The sequence below is a fragment of the Erythrolamprus reginae genome, chromosome 1 (assembly GCF_031021105.1).
Source record: "Erythrolamprus reginae isolate rEryReg1 chromosome 1, rEryReg1.hap1, whole genome shotgun sequence".
In the NCBI taxonomy this organism is placed as follows: Eukaryota; Metazoa; Chordata; class Lepidosauria; order Squamata; family Dipsadidae; genus Erythrolamprus; species Erythrolamprus reginae.
Genome location: NC_091950.1, coordinates 15,571,100 through 15,584,880, shown reverse-complemented (window position 1 = coordinate 15,584,880; position 13,781 = coordinate 15,571,100). Strand labels below are relative to the sequence as shown.

General features: G+C 46.1%; 1 protein-coding gene across 9 annotated transcripts in view; it reads left to right on the top strand.

Annotated features, from left to right (window-relative positions):
- MIDN (midnolin) overlaps positions 1–13,781 on the top strand; it is a 72,701-nt gene that overhangs the window by 21,455 nt on the left and 37,465 nt on the right. For 3 of the 9 annotated variants that reach the window (XM_070745261.1, XM_070745231.1, XM_070745269.1), the window contains exons 2-4: positions 4,991–5,217; positions 8,687–8,774; positions 8,912–8,974. In XM_070745261.1, the coding sequence (XP_070601362.1) occupies positions 5,000–5,217; positions 8,687–8,774; positions 8,912–8,974 (369 nt within the window). In that variant the 5' untranslated portion in view covers positions 4,991–4,999. Of the gene's footprint in view, positions 1–4,067; positions 4,363–4,990; positions 5,218–6,090; positions 6,342–8,686; positions 8,775–8,911; positions 8,975–13,781 lie in introns of those variants that run through there. The other 6 variants (XM_070745222.1, XM_070745241.1, XM_070745212.1 and 3 more) reach the window with 6 other exon arrangements.

The window sequence follows — 13,781 nt, the reverse complement described above, 5'->3', positions numbered from 1 at the left end:
TGGTGTTAAAAGAAGCTAAGCGTGCAAGCCATTTCTGCCTGTTTCCTGCCTTCCCCAAAGGGAATTTAGAGTTTTCGATTTCCGGTTCTTGTTCACCACCTGAGCAAACAGGGGTTGTTGGGTTTTTTTTGGGGGGGGGGGGTTGTTGGCACGGGTGTCAAGATAAAGGAGTGTTTATGCATATGTTTTGGGAATGCCCGATAGTGCAGAATTTTTGGCAAAAAGTGCAAGAGGATATTAATAGGATGTTAAATATACGATGGATAATTACTAAGGAAACACATTTCACTATGCACTGTTTTGTGTTGTGTGTATATTAAACTTGTTAAAAATTAATTAAAAAATAGTTTTTTTAAAACAAAAAGATAATTACTAAGGAAATGGCAGTATTAGTCAAAAGTAATGAGATGGGAGAATTTAGAGAAATAAAACAAGCAGCGATAGAAAGCGCTCAGGCGGTCATAGTCTTGGGTTGGAAGGACGCGACAAAATGGACAATGCCAAATTGGTATAGGTACATGGTGGACCACATTCAATTGGAGATTATGGATAAAAGGATGAATTTGGTTAATGAAACTGACTTTTGAGACAACTGATGGGAAGGTGGGACAAGGGAAGACGATATATGGCGAGTAGAATCCGAGACCAAGCTGCAAGAAATAAATTGGAATCACTTTATAATATGTAAATAAATACTTTGCTCTTGGGTTAAAATGGTGTATACAAGAAATACCCCTGATTTGGTGGTGGGGTATGAATGTTTGTCGGGTGGTGGGCACAGTTCACAAACACCTGTTTTATGTTGTGTGTATCTTTATATTGTAAAAAATTTAATTTTTTTTTAAAAAAAACAGTTTTGGGGGGGGTGCAGTGAATGGGCTCTGTTTGGTGGGTTTGTGTATTATGAGACCAAGAAGAGGATTCTCTTGTGGTTCTTGATGCACTAAGCAAAAAGCTGCATCGAAATTCAGGTTTAGAGGTTTTTATTATCATTGCCTTGTATATGCTGGTCAATCTAGAGAGTTGAAGCGTCTATCAATCAGAATAGAGCTGGAGGGGAACTTAGAGGTCTTCTGGACCAACCCCTTGCTCAAGCAGGAGACCCTATACCAGGTCTAGGCAATGTTGGCTCTTCTATGACTTGAGGACTTCAACTCCCAGAATTCCTGAGCCAATCATGCTAGCTCAGGAATTCTGGGAGTTGAAGTCCACATGTCATAGAAGAGCCAACTTTGCCTACCCCTGCCCTATACAATTTGAGACAAGTAGCTGTCCAGTCTCTTCTTTAAAATCTCCAGTGATTAAGTGCCTGCCACTTCTGGTGGCAAGCTGTTCCACTGCTTAATTGTCCTTGTTTCTCTTCAATTCCAGGTTGTTTCTTTCCTTGATTAGTTTCCATCTATTGTTTCTTGTTTTGACTTCTGGTGCTTTGGAAAATAAGTTGACCCACCCTCTTCTTTGTGGCAGCCCCTCAAATACTGGAATACTGCCTACCCCCCCCCCCCCCGCCCATAAAATGGAGGAGGGCCAGAAAGCAATAGGATTTAGACTTATATACTTAAAAGTGTTTTTAATAGGAAAGTGAACACAAGAACAAGAGGGCACAATCTGAGGTTAGTTGGGGGAAAGATCAGAAGCAACGTGAGAAAATATTATTTTACTGAAAGAGTAATAGATGCCTGGAACAAACTTCCAGCAAATGTGGTTGGTAATTCCATAGTAATTGAATTTAAACATGCCTGGGATAAACATATCCATCCTAAGATAAAATACAGGAAATAGTATAAGAGCAGACTAGATGGACCATGAGGTCTTTTTCTGCCGTTTCTATATTTTTATGTTTATAAGTCCCTTTTTCAGTGCCATAGCTAACTTCAGTCACTAAATGAGTGGCTGTAAGTTGAGGACTCCCTGTAAATTCCATACCTTTGCTACTCAACGCCTCCTACTCTGTAAATTCTGCCTCTGAGATGTGAAGAATTTCAAGTTATCAAAAGAAAAGAGATTACAATGGAACGGGAATGTGGGTTTACTTGTCACTCATCCTTCTTTTTAAAAAGGGCATTTAATGAGACTTTGATCCATTGAAATCCTTTGGGTTTTTGCCTTCATTCTATTGTGACTTAACAACAACTTGCTAACTATTTGGGTTCCACCACCACCACCCCCTCCATTAAAGTTTCTAGCCCCTCTTGTTCCTACCACCCCCAGCGAGAACAATTGCATTATACAAGTTTTCTGGTTGATTCTATTCTTTCCCAGTTTTAAGTTAGAGCACACCTAGAGTATTGCATCCAGTTTGGGTCACCACACTACAAAAATGAAATAGAAATTCTAGAGTAAGTGCAGAAGAGAGCAGCAACGATGATTAGGGGACTGGAGACTATAACAGTGTTTCCCAACCTTGGCAACTTGAAGAGATCTGGACTTCAACTCCCAGAGTTCCCCAGCCAGCATTCGCTGGCTGGGGAATTCTGGGAGTTGAAGTCCAGATCTCTTCAAGTTGCCAAGGTTGGGAAACACTGGACTATAACATAGGAAGAGCGGTTGCAGGAACTGGGCATGGTGAGTCTGGCAAAGAGAAGGACCAGGGGAGACATGAGAGCAGTCTTTCAATACTTGGGGGGCTGCCACAGAGAGGAGGGGGGTCAGGCTGTTTTCCAAAGCACCAGAAGGGCAGACAAGGCATAACTAATGGAAGCTGACCAAGGAGAGATTCAACCTGGAAATCAGGAGAAATCTTGCCTGCAGAGGTTGTGAGAGCTCCATTGCTTGAGCCTTTCCAAGAGGAGATTGGAGGGACATTTATCTGAAATGGTGCAGGCCACAGGGGTAGTAGGCAAAGTAGGCTCTTCTATGAGTTGTGGACTTCATCTCCCAGAATTCCCGGCCCAATCATGCTAGCTCGAGAATTCTGGGAGTTGAAGTCCAGATTTCATAGAAGAGCCAACTTTGCCTACTCACTGATGTAGAGACTCCTGCTTGAGCGGGAGTGGGGGGGGAAGGGGATGGATTAGATGACCTACAAGGTCCCTCCCAACTCAGATAGATAAATAGATGGAGGGAGGGAGGAAGAAGGAAAGAGAACGAAGGGAAGGAAGAAAGATAGCAAAGAAAGAAGGGAAGGAAGAAAGAAAGGGAAGGAAAGGAAGCAAGAAAGGGAAGGAAAGGAAAGAAGGAAGGAAGAAAAGGAAGAAAAAGAAAGGGAAGAAAAGGAAGAAAAAGAAAGAAAGGGAAGGAAGGAAAGAAAGAAAAGAAAGAAGGGAGGAAAGGGAAGAAAGAAAGAAAGAAAGAAAGAAAGCCTATTTTACCCAGGCAGACAGTGGAAATAGGCAACATAAAAAGGACCGGTCAGGAGAAAGCCCCAACAGGGAACAAGTAGTCCTCTAAGAGTTGAGCGGCTTAAAAATTAAATTAAATTAAATTAGAAGTTATTTCCCGAGAGGGGGGGAGAAAAAACCGTGCAAGTAGCCCAGCGTTTGTTTCAGCACCAAAGAAGATTTAATCCAAGGGCCCAAATGAAAACCCTCCTAAATAATAACACTAGCAAAACCTGGGGTGGCGTTTGCTTTTTTTTTTTTTTTTTAAAGCCCATTTTTTTGGGGAAAGCAAAAAGAAAAAGAAAAAGCCGAATGATGACGTTGGAATCAACCCCCCCTCGCCCGCCGCGCCGTCCTTTTACACCCATCCAGCTCTTTGTTGCAGCGCTCATACATCATGAATGGCCCTTTAAAAAAAAAAAGAGCTGAGCGGGGGGGGAGCGGAGGGCGAGGAAAGACGGGGGCGGGCTTCGCCGAAGCGAGTGGGCGGAGGAAAAACTTCCATTCTGGCTCCCCCGAAGCCCCGCCCACTATCGCTTTGCTGGCGGGCGGGGCGGAGGTAAGGGAGGGGGGCAGGCGAGCGGCGAGGCGAAGCATCCGGTCCTCCTTCCACGTGGGGGCAGAGCCGCGAAGCGACGCTCATTGGTCGAGCCGGGTTGGCGTCCGCGAGCGGGAGGAGCGCTCCGATTGGCTGCGCCGGAGTGCGGGAGGGGGGGAGGAGAGGGCTGGCGAGCGAGAGAAAAAAAAAGAATGAATGGGGAGGGATGGAGGGGGCGGAGGAGGCCGGCTCCGCCCCTTTCGAACGTTGCTACATTCTAACTTCTTTCTTTTTTTTACCCCCTCCTCTTTCATCTTCCCTCCTCCCTTCGCTTGCTTGCGTGTGTATGTGTGTGTGTCTCTTTCCCGGCACTTGGTTACTTTCACACACACCAGACACTCAGCAGCAGCAGCAGGAGCAGCAGCGGCGGCGGGGAGCCCGGCTGCTTCGCTTGGCTCGGTGGGTTTGCGAGCGTTTTGGAGCGCAAGGGGGTTCGAAAGCCAGGTGGGGAAACCGAGCTCGCCCTGCTTTCGTTTCCTCCTTTTGGGTTTTTTTTCATTCTTTCTTTCTTTCTGACGATTTTAAAACCATAAGGTAGAGAAGGTAGATCGTATTATTTTTTGGGGGGGATAGGGGGATCGACTGGCCTGGGAGAACTAACAAGGCTGTCCTCCCCCCCTCTTAAGGACACGCGAGTGGGAGGGGGGAACAAGTGAAAGGACGAAAGGATAGGAACAAGTGAAAGGAGAAGAGTAAGTGAAAGGAGAGGAGAAAAATAAGTGAAAGGATAGGAATAAGTGAAAGGAGAAAAGGATGAGTGAAAGGACGAAAGACACCCCCCATCCCCCCTCTGCCCCATCGCTGCTCCCTATTTTGGCGGAGCGGAACTTTCCCTTTTTTAAAAGCGCCCGAGATGTTGAGTTGGACTTGAATTTGCGGCCGGCCGAGGGAGGGGGGGGGGAGAGAAAGGAAGGAGACGGCGTGGGTCGCTCCGGGGTCGGGTAAAGGCGGCGGGGGGGGGGGGGCTGGGGGGAGAGGAAGGGGCTCCTTTGTCTGCGGGGCAGCCCCGTCTGCCAGCTTCCCTTGGCCTCATCTCCGCCTCCTCCTCCTCTGCCCCCCCTCCCGGCCCCAGGTGACTCGAATGGACCACCAACCCACCCCCAGAAGCTGCAGCCGGGGACCCCCAGCCTGCGACGCCGTCCAGAGTGAGCCTCCTATGAATGTTTTCATTCACACGACCACCGGGGCCCGGTATGAGCTCTCTGTGCCCGTGGAAGAGACGGTGGAAGGTCTGAAGAGGAGGCTGTCTCAGAGGCTGAAAGTCCCCAAGGAGCGGCTGGCTCTCCTGCATAAAGAAAGGTACAGGCGGTCTCTTCTTGGAGGGGGGGGTCTTTTCTTTCTTTCTTTCTCTTTCTTCCCCCTTCCTTCCTTCCTTCCCTCCCTTTCTTTTTTTCCTTCCTTCCTTCTTTCCTTCCTCTCCTCCCTCCCCTTCTTTCTTTCTTTCCTCCCCTCCCTCCCTTTCTTTTTTCCTTCCTTCCTTCCTCCTTTCCTTCCTTCCTTCCCTCCCCTTCTTTCTTTCTTTTCCTCCCTTTCTTTCTTTCTTTCCTTCCCTCCCCCCCTCTTTCTTTTTTCCTTCTTTTCTTCCTTCTTTCCTTCCTTCCCTCTCCCCTTCTTCCTTCTTTCCTTCTCTCTCCCCTTCTTGCTTTCCTTCCTTCCCTCCCTCCCCTTCTTTCTTTCTTTTTCCTTTTTTCTTCCTTTCCTTCCTTCCTTCCCTCCCCTTCTTTCTTTCTTTTCCTCCCTTTCTTTCTTTCTTTCCTTCCCTCCCCCCCTCTTTCTTTTTTCCTTCTTTTCTTCCTTCTTTCCTTCCTTCCCTCTCCCCTTCTTCCTTCTTTCCTTCTCTCTCCCCTTCTTGCTTTCCTTCCTTCCCTCCCTCCCCTTCTTTCTTTCTTTTTCCTTTTTTCTTCCTTTCCTTCCTTCCTTCCTCCCCCTTCTTTCTTTCTTTCCCCCTTTCCTTCTTTCTTTCCTCCCCTCCCTCCCTCCCTTCCTTTCTTTCTCTCTCTCTCTCTGGAGTCTTTCATCCCTTTCCCATCTCCCTCCCCCCCTTTTGGTGGGGGCGTAGGAGATAGTGGGAAGTTAGCATTTGAACCCATTTCTTTTTTTTTTCCTTTTTTAAACTGGGAGGGACCTTAATTAAAAGCTTTTTTATTTTTTTGCTAAGTCGCTTGGCGCCTCAGGAAACCTCCTTGAGTTCCGGTGGTGGTGGTGGTGGTAGCGGGGCGGTAGAGAAGGCAGTATTGCTCCAGAACTGCTTAGGAGCTCCTGGAGGGTTTTTTTCTGGGGCTTTGGGGTGGGGGGGTTCTTTTGAACTGCAGCCCAGAAGCCTATGGAGGAAAGTAGACAGGGTACAAGCCTCTTGGCTGCTCAGCGATTGCCTTGAACTTTCTGGGGTATTTGTGTGCGTGGGAACGTCTACAGAAACCTTTGTGGGTGCCTGTCTATTATATCTCTTTTATTTTCTTTTACAAAAAACGTTGGAAATGTGCTGATTGTGGAATACTGTTTAAGATAAGAATCCATGTATCTTTACAGAAGGAATTCTCTCTCTCTCATTCTCTCTCTCTCTCTCTCTCTCTCTCTCTCTCTCCCTCCCTCCCTCCGTCTCTCTCTCTCTATCTAGATATATATATACAGAGAAAGAGAGAGAGAGGGAGGGTCTGCAGTGGCAATTCTTTTTTTTTAAATGTCCAGGCATATATCATAAAATAGCCAGAGGGACTTGATAGAGTAATTAGCTAGAAGCGAAAAATTCAGCTTGAATCTCTTTTGTGAATTTCTGCAAAATACCTTATTCCTGATTTATCCCCTTGGTTTTTTTTTAAAAAACCACTCAGAAGCCTTTTGTAAAGAGTAGAAGAGTGTAGCCCACCTCCCCGCCATAAATAACATGCTGGGTAGCCTTAATTGGCAGAGTTAGCCCTCCCCTTCCCCATTCAACCTCTCTCTTTCCCCCCCCTCCTCTTTTTCTCCCTGGGGGGGGAGAGAAGAAATATTCATATCTTTTGATTTGATCTCAGTTTCTGTCGCTCCGAGTCTCCGGAGAGGGGTGGCATACAAATCTAATAAATAATAATAATAATAATAATAATAATAATAATAATAGTAATAATAATAATAATAATTTTGTCCTGGCAGCCTTTTGCCCAAGGAGGAAGACTTAGGAGAATAAAAGGCAAAACCCTCTTTTAAGCCAGCCTTTTCTCTTCCTCTCTCCCCCCCCCCCAAAAAAAGAGGTTTATTGGAGAATTCGGATCCCCCTTTCTGTCGGTCTCTGCCCTTTGTTCTGAAGGTTGAATTTGGGTAGCGTGCACACCTACGCGCACACACACCCGCTTTCCCATGGGTTGCAGGCTGCCTCTTATGCAGGCAGGCCTTCCAATTGCTTTTTTTAAAAAATAAAAAATAAAAGGAAAAAATGATATTCCTGGAGGAGAGGAGAGAGAAATCCTGGAGGCTGGCTGGGCCTTTGTGAGGAGGGGGGTGGGGGAAGGGTTTGGTCTGGGGGTGGGGAGGACAGGGCTATCTGGATTTGTCTGAGCCACTCTCTTTGTTTAACTAACACCCCCCCCCCCCTTAGCTTTGTTAGAGAATGCCGAAGGGCTCAAACCCTTTAGATGCAAAACAGCTCTTGGCTTTGTACAATCAACTCCATTGCTTGCTTTGCTGCTGCAAGAGGGCCCCAAACCCCCTCCCCACTCCCACCCACTCCTCTTATTTATAATGCTTCCCCTCCCCAGCCGAAGGCCACTGAACAAAGATCTGAAAATCTTCTCCCATCTATCTTTAAAATTATTTCCTTTTTTTAAAAAAAAAAGTCTGCCCCCCAAACCTCTCCTTTTATTTATCCTCCTTCCCACCCCCCTCCAAAACTGAAGGCCACTGGAAATAAGATCTTAAAAATCTAGCTTTAAATTTGTCTTTTTTTTTAAAGTGTCATTTTAATTCTTCCAGTCTTTCTGGCAATTAAGAAGTTCCAAGTCTCTGCACAAGCTTAGGGAAGATATTCTGATTTATTTGGAATTCAATGGGCAAAGGTGCCGGGTTTTATCCATTAAGTATCTGTTCCCGTTCGCACCCCCAACCCCTTTGACTGGAAAAAAAATGAAAATATAATTCACCCACCTTCAAGTTCTCTCCTAGAACCCACCACCACCCAACCCAAAATATTCAATAGATGCTGATGGGATTCTTTTATCAGCCTTCTCTATCCCACCCCCACCTTTATTTTAACCTTCCTTAACTGCCCAGATCTGTCAATTCAATTGTCTGGAACCATAGCCTGTTAGAAAAAAGCAAGAGGGTTTTTTTGCCTGCAGAATCACAGCCTGTCTCTCTCTCATGGGGGCAGCCGAGGGAAGAGAGAGAGAGAGAGACTTATAATATTATGTTTACATAAGGAGCGGAAAGTGGAGCGCCTGTTGGGTGGGTGGGACAGAAATGAAAAAAAAAGGAAGGAAAAAAAAGAGATTTCTCGGAGTTGGCTGCATTTTTATTAGCGATCGGAAGAAACTAATTTTGTCCCAGGATACCATTTTAATCATATATTTTTTTAAAAGCAAACAGCAGCCCTCTCACATTTTATTTTAATTTTTTATTTTTTAATCACAACCTCCTTAGCAGTTTTTTTCCCTGTCTTTTATAACAGTGGCCTTTAAAAAAAATGTTTGAGGAAGTGGGTGGGTTTTTTTGGTCATCCGTGTGACTCCTGACATTGTTAAAAAAAAACTTCACTTTTTCTTCCCCTTCCACTGTTTTTTTCCCTCTCCTCCAGTCGTCTGAATTCAGGCAAGCTGCAAGATTTGGGGGTCGGCGAAGGGAGCAAGCTGACTTTGGTACCCATGGTGGAAGCGGGCTTGATGGTGAGTTTATTTTTTTTTTTTCTTGAGCCTCTTGCGGATTCGTGGTTTCGGGCCGGATGCTGTGAGGGTCTGGCCGAGGTCACTCGAGGGGCAGGAAAATTAGGAACCTAAACTTCCTCTCTCTCTTCCTTCCACAGTCTCAAGCATCCAAGCCAGAACAGTCGGTGATGCAAGCGTTAGAAAGTTTAACTGAAACTCAGGTAAGATGCAACTCAGGTAGAGACCGCGAAGTTGTCTTTTTTTCTTTTAAAAGGCTGTGGTTGGGCCAATTCTTCCATCTTTTAGGAGATTTTTTAGATTTTTTAGATTTGTATGCTGCCCCTCTCTGGGGACTCGGGGCAGTTCACCACACATACAAAAAAAAAAAACCAATAGTAAATCCAATCAATAATACTTTTAAACAACAATGCTTTAAAAAATCTAATTTAAGAAGTTGTCATTACCATTCATTCAACAATCATAACGTTCATTGGTCAGGGGGGATGATATAAAAAGCCCAGGCTTGGCGGCAAAGATGAGTTTTCAAACTCTTTTGAAAGGCGATGAGGGTGGGAGCAGTGCGAATCTCTGGGGGGAGCTGATTCCAGAGGGCCGGGGCCACCACAGAGAAGGCTCTTCCCCTAGATCCCGCCAGCCGGCATTGTTTGGTCGACGGGACCCTAAGGAAACCAACTCTGGGACCTTGCCGGTCGCTGGGATTCATGCGGCAGAAGGCGGTCTCGGAGATATTCCGGTCCTATTCCATGTAGGGCTTTATAGGTCATAGATACATGGCCCTGTTTCCTCCCAGGAGATTCATAGAGAGGCCCTTCGTAGGCTTCTCCTCGCCTTTTCCAGCCCTGTTTCCTCCCAAGAGGTTCCTAGAGAGGCCATACGGAGGCTTCTCCCCACCTTTTCCAGACCTGTTTCCTCCCAGGAGATTCCTAGAGAGGCCCAACGGAGGCTTCTCCCTGCCTTTTCCAGAACTGTTTCCTCCCAGGAGATTCCTAGAGAGGCCTCACGGAGGCTTCTCCCTGCCTTTTCCAGAACTGTTTCCTCCCAGGAGATTCCCAGAGAGGCCTCACGGAGGCTTCTCCCTGCCTTTTCCGGCCCTGTTTCCTCCCAGGAGATTCCTAGAGAGGCCCCACAGAGGCTTCTCCCTGCTTTTTCCGGTTACAGATTTGGATGCTCGGGTTTGTAAGTGGAAAATGGTTCTTGAGAAGAGGCAAAAACATCTTGAACAGCCAGTTCTTATCTAGAAAAGTTCATAAGTAGAGGCATTCATAGGTAGAGGTACCACTGTATTTTATTTTACTTATTTATTTATTTAGAAAAGTTGCTGGCTGGCTGGGGAATTCTGGGAGTTGAAGTCCAAATATCTTCAAGTTGCCAAGGTTGGGAAACACTGCCTTAACATGTTTGCATAAGCAATTTGCCCATTTGTTCCTCCCTATTGTTTTTTTTTTTGCATCCTTCCCTTCTGCCCCCAGCCCTCCCCCAGCCCTCCCCCAGCCCTCCCCCAGCCTGCCCCCAGCCCTCCCCCACCACCAAAAAAGGCTTCTTCGTTTCCTACTTTTCCTTCCCTTAGTCCTGTCCCTTCCCTTGTTGTGTGTGACTCTTCTCTTTTTTAAAAAATATTTTTTTAACCCAACATAATAACACCCCTTCCTGTTCTTTTGCAATTTTAGAAAACCGAGTTGCAAGAGGAGTTTTAAGGGATTGCCCAGAGGGGGAGGGTGGGAGGAGGGAGGGATACGGAAGTTAAGTTTACTGTATTTAAAATGCAAAAGAGGGAGGGTTGGTTGGGATAGGACAGAGGTCTCCAAACTTGGCAACTTTTAAGACTGGTGGACTTCAACTCCCAGAATCCCTCAGTCAGCGTAAGACTGGTGGACTAAAACTCCCAGAATTCCTCGGTTAGTGTAAGATTGGTGGACTCCAACTCCCAGAATTCCTCAGTCACCTTAAGACTGGTGGACTCCAATTCCCAGAATTCCTCAGTCACCTTAAGACTGGTGGACTTCAACTCCCAGAATTCCTGTCACCTTAAGACTGATGGATTTCAACTCCCAGAATTCCTCACTCATTTTAAGATTGATGGACTCCAATTCCCAGAATTCCTCAGTCACCTTAAGATTGATGGACTCCAATTCCCAGAATTCCTCAGTCATCTTAAGATTGGTGGACTCCAATTCCCAGAATTCCTCAGTCATCTTAAGATTGATGGACTCCAATTCCCAGAATTCCTCAGTCACCTTAAGATTGGTGGACTCCAATTCCCAGAATTCCTCAGTCATCTTAAGACTTGTGGACTCCATCTCCCAGAATTCCTCAGCCCCACCAATGGATGGCTAAGAAGAAAAGGAGGAGGAGCTTCTTAGTGTGGGGCCTATTCCTCTCTTCCTTTTGCCCCATCTATTCAACTAAGAAACAACCAGTAGACTGGTGATATTCCTGGTTGTATTACAAATCCCATTGTTTCCTCTGGCTGTGGATGCTGGGATTGGTGGGGGGGGGTGTATCATCTGACACTGGAGGACCTTCCTGATTACGAAACGAGGCCGCTCGCATTGCTGCCAAGATTACCAAGCCCAGCTCGCTCTGTGTTTACAATGCCCCCATCCCCAGTCAGGGAAGAAACCAGGGTTAATTTAGGCCAGGCGTGATTGAATGGAGTCTAATCTAAATTCTCTCTCTCCGTTTTGGAAGTTGGACTTTGCTTTCTGTCCCAACGAAACTTTGCTCTAGATTTCCTTCCTCTTTTACTAGTTTCCCAACCTTTCGGTCCCTTTGGAGCAATGTTTCTCAATCTATAAGTAACTTTATAGATTTCTGGACTTCAACTCCCAGAATTCATCTGTTATCCAGCTTCCCTATTGGTTTGGCTTGTTGGAAGCCAGCTGGGAAGGTCACCAATTGGTGATCCAGACATTGCAACCACCTCTACTTACGAACTGAATTTGTTCCGTGACCAGGTTCTTCTCTGCGAGTCTTCTGAGAGGGGCAGCATACAACTCTAATAAATTATTATTATTATTATTATTATTATTATTATTATTATTATTATTATAAAAGTTTGTAAGAAGAAGCAATTTTTCTCATAGGAATAAATGTAAAAGCAAATAATGCGTGCGATTGGGGAAACCACAGGGAGGGTGGAGGCCCTGTTTCCTCCCAGGAGATTCCTAGAGAGGCCCCATGGAGGCTTCTCCCTGCCTTTTCCGGCCCTGTTTCCTCCCAGGAGATTCCTAGATAGGCTCTATGGAGGCTTCTCCCTGCCTTTTCCGGCCCTGTTTCCTCCCAGGAGATTCCTAGATAGGCCCCACGGAGGCTTCTCCCTGCCTTTTCCAGCTCTGTTTCCTCCCAGGAGATTCCTAGATAGGCCCCACGGAGGCTTCTCCCTGCCTTTTCCAGCTCTGTTTCCTCCCAGGAGATTCCTAGATAGGCCCCACGGAGGCTTCTCCCTGCCTTTTCCGGCCCTGTTTCCTCCCAGGAGATTCCTAGATAGGCTCTATGGAGGCTTCTCCCTGCCTTTTCCGGCCCTGTTTCCTCCCAGGAGATTCCTAGATAGGCCCCACGGAGGCTTCTCCCTGCCTTTTCCAGCTCTGTTTCCTCCCAGGAGATTCCTAGATAGGCCCCACGGAGGCTTCTCCCTGCCTTTTCCAGCCCTGTTTCCTCCCAGGAGATTCCTAGAGAGGCCCCATGGAGGCTTCTCCCTGCCTTTTCCAGCCCTGTTTCCTCCCAGGAGATTCCTAGAGAGGCCCCACGGAGGCTTCTCCCTGCCTTTTCCAGCCCTGTTTCCTCCCAGGAGATTCCTAGAGAGGCCCCACGGAGGCTTCTCCTTGCATTTTCTGGTTACAGTTTCGGAAGCTCGGGTTCTTAAGTAGAAAATGGCTCTTGAGAAGAGGCAAAAAAAATCTCGAACACCCGCTTCTTATCTAGAAAAGTTCTTAGGTAGAGGTGTTTGTAAGAAGGGGTACCACTGTACATGCCTTCCAGATTTGATGATGTGACTGTTGGGACATTGCAGTGGTGTGATAACTGATCATAAGTCACCTTCCCACCCACCCCAGTTCCATCATAATTTTAAATGGTTGTTAAACAGATGGTCATAAGTTGAGGATTATCTTATATGTTGGCAAGGTGATGGTGATGGGGGGGGGGAAGCGCAAAAGGTCTATAAAGTGTGTGTGTCCAAAGTAAGGTAAACATTTAAAGAGTTTTGTCACACCTAAGAGGAACCAGACCTGTTCTGTTTTGGTTTAAAGCAGTGTTTCCCAACCTTGGCAACTTGAAGATATTTGGACTTCAACTCCCAGAATTCCCCAGCCAGCATTCGCTGGCTGGGGAATTCTGGGAGTTGAAGTCCAAATATCTTCAAGTTGCCAAGGTTGGGAAACACTGGTTTAAAGGGCAGAAGTCTGATCAATGGGGAAATAGATTGATTTATTTTCTTACATTAGTAAAGGCTTCACAGTGTTGGTCTGGTGTGGCCTATCTCTGAATGGAGTTGTCTTCCTTTTGCTGAAGAGGCTCAAGTTCATTCGCCTTTGGGCAGGGGAAGGAGGTCAGACTAGATGACCTCAAGGGCATTTTCCAGTTCCGGTGATTTATGATTTATGATTTTTTTTTTGTTATTTTTTTTTTCTTCTGAAACTCCGCTGTTGCAGCCTAAACCTGAAAACTTTAAACCTGAAAAACTTGGGATGGTGAGCTATATACCATCTAGCCCTGGCTAAGAGGATAGGAGTGATTTATTTTTAAATTGTTTTTTTTAATTGCTTTAGTTGCTGTAGGCGGGAGTTCGGCTGCTTATCAATCAAACAAATAAACAAATAAACCTTTATTTAAAAAACTCTAGCACCCCACTCGTTCTGCATGAAAATTTGGGAATTGCACCTACAGAGAATGAATGTCAGGCTTCAGATTTAGGATAGATTTGTTGGAAGCTGAGTGCTGTCAATCACTAGGAGAGGTGATTAGGGCTGAACGCTCGCTTGACTGGTTAGCACAGGAATTCTGGGAGTT